The sequence below is a fragment of the Tasmannia lanceolata genome, unplaced genomic scaffold (assembly GCF_043159265.1).
Source record: "Tasmannia lanceolata isolate RefF3 unplaced genomic scaffold, GAP_Taslan_0.1 ptg000015l, whole genome shotgun sequence".
NCBI lineage: Eukaryota > Viridiplantae > Streptophyta > Magnoliopsida > Canellales > Winteraceae > Tasmannia > Tasmannia lanceolata.
Genome location: NW_027518692.1, coordinates 46,857,549 through 46,867,577, shown reverse-complemented (window position 1 = coordinate 46,867,577; position 10,029 = coordinate 46,857,549). Strand labels below are relative to the sequence as shown.

The 10,029-nt window shown below is 40.2% G+C and overlaps 1 protein-coding gene across 8 annotated transcripts in view; it reads left to right on the top strand.

Annotated features, from left to right (window-relative positions):
- Nucleotides 1-311: 311 nt before the first annotated feature.
- The window catches only part of LOC143891592 (Mitogen activated protein kinase kinase kinase-like protein), a 51,859-nt gene continuing 42,141 nt past the window's right edge, over nt 312-10,029 (top strand). For 4 of the 8 annotated variants that reach the window (XM_077396101.1, XM_077396099.1, XM_077396095.1 and 1 more), the window contains exons 1-4: nt 313-496; nt 1,248-1,309; nt 1,614-2,010; nt 9,190-9,393. In XM_077396101.1, the coding sequence (XP_077252216.1) occupies nt 1,765-2,010; nt 9,190-9,393 (450 nt within the window). In that variant the 5' untranslated portion in view covers nt 313-496; nt 1,248-1,309; nt 1,614-1,764. Of the gene's footprint in view, nt 497-1,247; nt 1,310-1,613; nt 2,011-9,189; nt 9,394-10,029 lie in introns of all 8 variants that reach the window. The other 4 variants (XM_077396098.1, XM_077396097.1, XM_077396100.1 and 1 more) reach the window with 2 other exon arrangements.

Genomic DNA, 10,029 nt, shown 5'->3' with positions numbered 1-10,029 from the left:
ATGATTGCAAATTCCAGGTTTTAACTAATAAAATCAAGGTTTTATAGCCTGTAAATAAAATCCCTACTGGGATTTCCATTTGGCATGGCCCCATGGTAATCGCAATCAAACAGATCAATGGTCCCGATCAGTCCCTGTGTAGGACCCACTCTTTAATTTATGAGATTCACGCCAATAAGAAAAAGTTTGTGGATGTTGGTAAGCCACCAAGTTGACAGCTGGAAGAGGGAGAAAAGTCGAAGGGCTCAAGCACGTGATTACGGTGCCAGTACTATTCACAAACCCCTCGCTTTCTTTCAGAACGCGACCAAAAAAAAAAAAAAAAAACCCAATAAAATAAATAAAATAAATAAATACATATAAAAAAGTCCCTCTCTCTATAAATAACTCCCACGTTTGCCACTCTCAGATCTTTCTCTCCTACCTCGTTTCACTTCTCGGATATCATCGTCCTCTCTCGTGCCCTAAACGGAGATTCAAATGCTCGGATCTGCTGGTCAGTTTTTTTTTCCTTTCATTTTTCTCTTTCTTCTTCGTGATCGATCTTTCGCGTTGTCATTTGTGAGATTCTCCGAGTGGATTTGATGAGGATGAGTTTTTGATGGAGAAAGCGTTCTGAATTTCTATTTCTTCGCCAAGAATTTGTTGTAGTCCGTATAACGGAGGATCGGATTTATACATTTGCTTGATTTTCATTTATTTTAGTAATATTTTTTTATTACTGCTTGCTTTACTACTCCTTCTTATATTGATATATCCATCTATTTTATTAATTAGGGTGGAAGTTGTGGTTATTGTTTATTTTCTGTCATTATTTTCCCAAAATCTAAAATTTATTATAAGTGGATTTTCTATTTGAACTAGTATCAGTATTAAACTCATTCTGCAAATGTTTGGAGAAAGCTGAGTGGTGGTTGTGTGCATAGTTTTAAAACTCCCCCACGTCATTGTGGACTCCCCCAAGTCTCGACACCCTTTTACCTTGGCTGCGTTCAGGGTTTTGCCCCCACATTCCACGTTTTGCCCTACAGAGTCAATAAAAACTCCTTTGACCGAGTACTTGACCGCGTCGTGCCGAGTCGGCAAGGATTTTTTTGGGCGCGGAACGTGCATCATCTGCGTTTTAAAACACTGGTTGTTGTGTGTTTGTGGTGGATTGGGGCAGGGGGAGGGTTGTGCCCCTTTTCTTGTCCTTGTCTAATTTCATTAGGTTCTAAAGTAGTTTGTTTCTATTATTATGGTTGTAGGCTGGCATTATGTTTCTGGAGCTTGCGTCAATTTCAAAGAGCGAATTAAACCAATCTTTCAGGTCAGTCTACCTATAAATTTCAGTTGAGCTTCTAATGTCAATGTCCTTATTGTGCAATCTACAACTGACACTAGTTCGCTGAATACACACACACACACATATCGTTACATTCATATCTTCAGGATTTGGCTACTACTGATAATATTTGCCTGTCAATGATCTCTACTTTTCTCAAGGTTCTATAACAAGTTTGATCTCTTGAAACCCTTGAGACAGTATACATGCTTATTATTGTTGTGATACAGAATCTATGCCCACATGCTTGGTAAGGAATTAAATGATGACGTTCTTCTCTATTTTGCAGAGCATATGACCTTCGGGTCTCAGAAACAATAATACTAGCAATTTGTGGACATATCATCACCCATCGTCTATGTTTTTCTTCTAGATTAAAAATTCCCTTAATGGGGTGAGAGTTGCAACGAAATGGTTTTGTATTTCAAAGCTTTGAGAAGATGGAGAGGGTGTCAAGAGACACAGGGACATTGGAACCAGGGTCTTCAAATGCTAGTTCGTGGCTGCCAGATTTTATGGAAAAACTACAATCTGTTTCTTTGGCTCCGCAAGAAGATCTGACTATTATGGAGTCTTCCCACAACGCTGAGCATGCTGATTTGTCATCTCAGTCAGCATCACAAATTCTCTGGTCCACTGGAAGTTTTTCTGGCCCAATTCCCAATGGTTTTTACTCTGTCATTCCGGTAACTAGTAGCTTTTATTTCTTGGTCAGAATGCGCTGTTGATGATTTTTTATTTATTTTTTGGGTATCATCTTTAACCATCATTCCTGGAAGTTGGATTTTCTGAGAAAATATAAATGATGAAATTGATTGTTTTTAAGAATTCATTTCCAATATTTGGTTTAAAAAAGCACCCATTGGCACATGTATGAACCTTCTATCTTTTATTTATTATATTATATGGTGTATGCTTAAGTTACGTTGCAAAACTCTGCCATACTATTCCATAAGGACTATGTACACTGAACACCTTTTCTCCTATTTTACTTCATTTATAAACACATGCTTATTATAGGTAAAGCACAGATTTATTTACTGATGTAAATGAAGTTTTTGCTTATGTAGGAATAAACCAAACTTTTATTAAAAAAAAATAGAAGAATAAAGCTGATTGTGCGTGGGAGCAATTGAGAGAGAGAGAGAGAAGTGGATCGAAGCAGGTGTAATGGGTATCGAGAATGGATATCTTACGGACCAAGAGCTCATGTTGATGATGCATGTGACTGAGAGCCAAGGTTTGGCGGCCATTGGCCGAGCCTGGGAAATAGGAGAAATTGAATGGATCGTAGGGAAAGATCTGGTTCGAGGCGAGGGTCCTCAACAGGGTGATGATACTGAAGCTGATGCTTGGGACATCATTCGCAGCAGAAACCTAAATAGATTCGTAAAAGCGGCAGTAGGAAGGCAAAACAAGGAGCTGGGGGATCTGTTGTAGATGTGCTTTTCCTAACTTCAAGCGAGGGATCTTGTGCCTGAAATGTGGGGAATATTGGAGCTCCACTGGCAAAAATATTAGACATTGTCAATCTGGACCATAACTAGATCAGTTAGCCGCAATGATATTGATGCGATCTGGATCAACTGGGAACATGTCTAGAAACCAGAGTTTGAGGGCTGGAATCCAGAGAGAAGTGGCAATGGATAGGGGTGAAAAATCCTACCAGGAAGCTCTATATATGAAAGTAGATGACACCAGCTTTCCTTACACTTGTATAGGAGAGTTGGCTACCCTTTGGTCTGATTACGGGGCCTTAGAAAAGTGGCTGGAACTGGCTTGAGTTTGGAGCAAGGTGATCTATCAGAGAATCGGAAGTCTTCACAGCACAAGAGGAAGAAAACTTGTATTCGAAGGCTGTCAATGCTATTCGGAAGCAAGGGTGTCCATTCTTGAATCTAAAAGATGGAATAAATTCGCAGGAACTAATGCTAAACCAATTTGGTGGGAGGTCGGAGGGGTTCCTCTACACGCCTGCTCACTGGAGACATTCTCCAAGATTGGAGCCCGACTTGTTTAAGTCATATCCATGGATAGATCTTGTTCCAATGGACAGGGCTGGGACTTTGGTTTCAGTCTTTTGTTCGCATTACATGTACTTGGTTTTTGAAATAGATATCACGATGTTCTGGATCAAGGTGATGGCCAAAGAGCTGATAAGCTAGAGAGTCCGGCTTGCTATCCTTGCTTCTAACCTTTCCCGTCAATGGAGAGAGAGAGAGAGAGAGAGAGAGAGAGAGAGAGAGAGAGATGCCAACGACGATTGTTTGTGATGGTGGAGGTGTACTGTGACGGCCTGAACGATGATTCAGAGGCCTTCACAAAGAGGAGACTGAGGTGGACTGAGAGAATAGAGGGCCCTTGTTTGGATGACATAGTTTGTTGAGGGAGGGAGTGGGACAAAATCTAGGGTTCACAGGTTACTTTCTAAGAATTTAGAAGCATAATAAGAGCTATAATTTAGTTATATGGGTTTTATGGAAAGAAAGAAATGCCCGGGGTGTTTGTTGGGCACTCAAAGAGGCCCCCCTTTCTTGCCAACAAAGCTATTGCTCTAACTATAGCCTAGGCGAGAGCTCTTCCGTGCTGTGCCTTTGTGTCTGCCTACGGGTGGAAGGAAATTTACTTTAGCTTGGCTCAGAGACCCAAGATTATGCAAGAGTGGAAGCCCCCCCATCGGGTTTCCTAAAGTTTAACTTTGATAGATCTAGCTTGGGCAACCCGGGGCCCTCGGGGATTGGAGGTGTTCTTAGAGATGAGAACAGAGAAGTTAGTTGGGCGTTTTCAGGTTCGGTGGGGATCGTAGGCTCAAGTGAAGCAGAAGTGCGTGCAACACATCAAGGATTTAAGCTTATGAGTAATGTAGATTTGGAAAAAATATTGTACAAGGGGACTCGCTAAATGTCATTAGGTGGCTTAGCGGGTCTTGTCCTTCTCCTTGGCGTTTTGCTGCTTTTTTTTATTACATTCTAGATTTGATGGGGGAAGCGTATTTGTCATTCTTTCAATTTAGACGATCGGCTAACGGTGTCACTGGCAGGTTGGATAGGGATGGTGTGGCTACGTAGATCATGGAGGTCTTTAATTTTCTGCCCCCTTGATGGTTATGCTACCGTCCTTTGTTGTGGTGTTGTTTCTTTATGGGAGAAATCAATTATTCAAAGTAAAGGAGAAATAGAATTAGCACATGAGAGGCAGTGCAGATCTTCGTGCCTTTGATCATTCGCTGCAGGCAATGTCTGATAGGGATAAGAGAGCAAGCTGGAGAGGAAAAAGAGGGTTGTTCAGAGCCAACAAAAAGAGAGAGAGAAAAAGAATAGAGAATGAAGATCAAGAAAGGAATCAAGATCATTGAGAAAGATAGGGGTGAGAGGGGCGACTCATGAACCCAACCGTGTGTGTGTGTGTATACCAGTAAAAAAACCCCGTGCGATGCACGGGCCGACAAAGAACTGTACGGACCACATCATAGGTTGATCCAAACCGTCCATGTGATGGAACACAACATCAATAGGTTGTGCCCGTAAAATCATTTCCATAGGCTGATCCTAGCCCTCCAATTTATAGAGGTTTCCATAATCTGTTGTTCCTCTGAAGGTGCCTGGAATTTGTAAATATTTTTACAGGTGTGCGGAATTCGTAATATCCTCAAACAATTAATAAGGAAAAGTAGTTTTTTCGTAATTGTCATATTTTGATACCTCTTCTTTGTAGTTTTTCCGTAATTGTCATATCCAGGTACCCATCGTCGTAATTTCCCTCCCAATGATTATTATTGCTAGCTTCTTTCTTTACGTATTATTGCTAGCAACCTTTCAAGAAATAGTATTTCCGTGCAGTTTTTCATCACATCTAATAAGACAAATCTCTGAATACATACAATTGCAAAGGATGGGCGAGACATAGCGTTTGGAGAAGGTGGCTAGCAAATCAAGATTAGAAATTACCAACGAGGTGTTAATGCCACAGATTTTGCAAATAATTCCGAACATTCGTACCTTTTTTACCCTCACATAGATAGCATGTACTGATATGTGGGGAGGGCAAAAAACGGTAGAAATCATCCACATTGACGTGTTAAATGGGCAAAAGTCTCTCCTTTTCTCTTATGCTATATAGTAGTAGATATATATATATATATATATATATATATATATATATATATATATAGAGAGAGAGAGAGAGAGAGAGAGAGAGAGAGAGAGAGAGAGAGAGAGAGAGAGACGTGAAAAGGTTATGACAAGGGGAAAGGATAAGGACAGAGGTGGTGGAAGCCGAGAGAAGGGAGAAAAGAGAGACAAGAGATTGAATGGAGAGAGAGATTTAAGAGGGGTGTTAAAAGGACAGAGGTGGTGGAAGCCGAGAGAAGGGAGAAAAGAGAGACAAGAGATCGAATGGAGAGAGAGATTTAAGAGGGGTGTTAAAATTTTACAAGGTGGGCAAGAAATGGATTTAAAGGAGGGCAAAGGAAATAAATAGTGGGCCATGCTATTGGCCAATAGGATATAAAAGAATTTTAAAGGGTTAAGTGATGGGTGTTGGGGGCTTGGCTAATGGGCCATGAGTAATGGGTAATGGTCCGTAAATTGATGTGGACATACCCCACGTCTAGGCTAACCAAAATGTGATTAAATACTAAAATAAATCCTAAATAGAAAGAAAAAAGGCATGCACATCCTAACAATGATATAAAAAACTTAGGCATGAGCTCTTGGATCACATCAGAGATGAAGACTTCTTGAGGGGTGTGTGACGATGACTTGTCCCACCTCAATGGTCTTCCATCTTCCCACGATCTGCTCGTGGGAGTGATTACATGTGGATGCGATAAGTTGCAATATGGGCCCCCTCATTTCTTTATGTCTACAACCTAGAGTACCATTGATCATGCAGGAAATGGCTCCTCGTTCCTCCATAGAACATGTCAGTCTTTCTCTTATCAGGGCATGTTTTGCTTTTTTAGTCTCTCTCTTATTAGGGTCGTTTTTTTAATGATAGAAGTTTTCATTAAAACAAACAGCGACCGAGATGGTCAATACAAGCATAAGAAAAGCAGAATAAAATTCAAGTAAACAAAAAGAATTCAAGGAGGGAAGAAGTCAAATAACTCCAAGCCCTCCTTAGAGATGCCATCCCTAGCAAGCCTATTGGCAACACTAGTAGCCGATCTCCAAACATGTCGGAAAGATATGTTCGCGCCACTCGTCCTATCTTGAATCTCATAAAAAAGAGAAGCAAATCTCCATGGATACGGATGGGATCCTTAGCCATTTTATCACATTTAAAGAATCCCCTTCCACTATCACTTTATCTGTGACTTCCACCCAATAGCTTTACACCATGACATGCAACTTTCACTTTTGCTTAACTAGAATCGGATACCCCTATGAGCCCCGCAAATGCCCACTTCACTACTCCATTCCCGTCTCTGAGACCACCTGCAATACCAGATTGTCAAGGGTTTCCCATGCTAGGCCATCAAAATTTAGTTTTAGCAAGCCTGGGGCAGGAAGTTCCCACTCCCGAACAATCTTGGGACCCAGTTTTGATCTATAACAAACCTCCATCCAACCATTACATAGATCAAAAGATGCATGAACCTAAAGCAAGGCAGGACCCTTACCTAGGACATTGTGAAGTCTATTACCTTATTGGAGAGGTATGAAGGCCTTTCTGCATAGCCTTTGAAGACCCGCACGCTTCTCTCTTTCCACAATACCCACATTGTTGCTAAAAGAGCTACATTCCACATAATCTTCCCTTTTTTCCTCCATGGGACCATTCTCCAACTTTCCAATTCCTTGATAAGCTTGGCAGGAAAGACCCATGGAATTCCAAATCTCACCAAAATGAAGCTCCATACCTCCCGAGCAACTTTACAATGTAAGAACAAATGACCCATTGATTGTCCGGCCTCAATACAAAGAGCACAATGATCTACGATCAACATTTCCCGTTTTCTCAAGAAATCCTCCGTTTGAATCCTTTCTAGGAAGGCCACCCAATTAAACGCATGTACTCTGGGAGGGCCAGTTTTGGTTATGCCAACCCGCTTATGCCTCCTTGCACAGATGGCTCTACTCCCTTGACTAGAGCAGCGTATCAGGACCCGAGAGGAGTTGCTTGAATGGTGCGTCATCCGTGACAGTTCTTCTTAGTAGGTCCACATGGTTCGATGACTTCTAATGATCCCTCACAGTTAGAGGTCGTGGCAACTTCAACCTAGAACATGGCAGCGATCTTCATTGCATTCGATAGGTCATTGCCCATAGAGATGAAAGTAATACAATTTGCTCCATGATTTGTTTACAAATCCATCTCTAATGAGTAAGATACCTCAAGGGCTTGTAGAGCTTGAGAATCTAAAGCAACTCCTCATGTATAAGTTTGATTTTTATGGGGGGTTCTTGTTCTTTTGGAAAAAGCTAACGAGGTCCTTTCCTAGATACCTAATATCTTTGGCCACTTAATAGAGCAAGCTATCTAGGTCCTTTCCTACTTATATCAGCTGTGGTTTTTCATCTTTTGACATTTTTTCCATTTTATGGTTTCAATGGTCTTGTGTTTTGGCTATATGGTTTGTGGTTACCTTTTCCTCCATCTAGGGTTTCTTATTTGGTTGATAGGCATTTTATACTTCTTAAAATGTATGTGGTAAAGTTATCCGGTAAAGCTAGTCTGTATGAGATGTCTCTAGATTGTTGTTGCAATTTTTGAAGCTTTTTTAATTGACCTGAATGTGAAACTGAAAATGCACTTGGGGGGACCGGGGGAGCTCAGTTCTTAGTTTTTCTCTATTAAGATTTTGCTTGCTTCCTGCTGGACTGTGTGCCAATGCTTCCATGAAAGAGAATAGTGGAAAAAAGTCAAAAAACAACATTTCATTCTGTATGCTTGTAATGTATTTATGATCTCCCTATATATAAATGTGAAATTTTGGGTTTTTAGACTGGTTATTGGACTGTCACATAACCCATTGGTTTCATGTTAGAATTAGGCAAGTACGTGATCCTTGTAGTGTTTTCCTTATGGCATTAAGATGCAGCGATCTCTTCATTTTTCACTAGGTTTCCTACGCAACCCATCTTAGGTTGTAATGTAGAATTGTCCTTTAAATAGCCGGAGAAGGGAAAATGTCGAGTTTTCTTGTTTATTTATTTATGGGATAAATACATTTACACCCCCTCTAGTTTCTGACACATCCACTTCGACCCCTGTGGTTTAAAAACTGACAAAGACATCCCCTCTAGTTTCAATTTGTTTAAGGTTTGCCCCCTCAGCTGAAGGTTAGTCCATAGATTGAAGGGTTAGGATGATTCGATGGAGCTGATTTTTTGGGCACACCCTATCTATGTCAGGACCCATCAAATGAACGCTTTGGATCATCCAAATAATGTGGGCCCATACCCGAATCCAAAGCGTTTGGTAGTGTTTGGATTCGGGTATGGGCCCACATTATTTGGATGATCCAAAGCGTTCATTTGATGGGTCCTGACATAGATAGGGTGTGCCGAAAAAATCAGCTCCATCGGATCATCCTAACCCTTCAATCTATGGACGAACTTTCAGCTGAGGGGGCAAACCTTAAACAAATTGAAACCAGAGGGGATGTCTTTGTCACTTTTTAAACTACAGGGGTCGAAGTGGATGTCTCAGAAACTAGAGGGGTGTAAATGTATTTATCCCTTTATTTATACTGTAGTGCGATATTGACAGTGTTTGTGTGTTTTCCTCGTATTGTAGAATGTATACAATTATTGTTTTCTCTGGAAGCCTAAGCTTGTATATAATGTAGTTTGGATTTTTATTAAAGGCATATATTTATTGCAACGTAGCTGGTGTTTTATGAAACTCATTACATGCAGGAAAAAAAACTCAAGGAGCGTTTTGATAATATTCCTTCTCCAGATGATCTTTATTCTTTGGGTATGGAGGGTCTTAAAGCCGAAATCATTCTTGTAGATCTAGAGAAGGATAAGAAGCTTTACATGCTTAAGCAGTTCAGTGTAGCCATGGTGAAAGGACTAAACTCAAATCCAGCTTCAGTGATAAAAAAGATAGCTGCATTGGTGAGTCTTTCTAAGACAACTTTATTGTCGATATTTTTACTTCTCTCAAAATGAGGCTGAGTTGCTTTAAAACGGCCACATTTTCATTTCATTAAAGTTCTTGTTACTATTTTTTTGAATCTTAGTGCCAAATCTTTGTAATTCTTGGCCATATATTTAAAACTTTAATATTTTTATTTAATTTTGATTTCTAGTTTTAGTAATTCTGAGTTCTATGTAACCTTTCATAATTCACCAAAAAAGTGAATGGCTATTCGAAAAGTCACTTTTACTATCACTGGTAAATGGATTTTTGTGGGTTCTACAAGGGGCATGCATATGAAATCAAGACCGTTGTTATTGTAGAATGTCATGTGGCTACTGAAATGCTCTTGGGTGCATCCCGGATGGACATACCTTGCATAGGATAAAGGACTAAAAATATCAAGGGTTTAGCTTTTCTTGGCAAACACCTAAACAAGGCTTGATGGATCAAAAGCCTAGGATTAACCAATCAAGGTGTTCTCAATGGCATTTGGCTGAGCCTATTTTTCTGTATGGATCAACGGATCTGATTATGTAAATGGTTCATAAGTGGGGCCCAATAATTGTCTTTTAGGAAGGAGTGTAAAACTGACTTTGTTTTTATCATTTTCC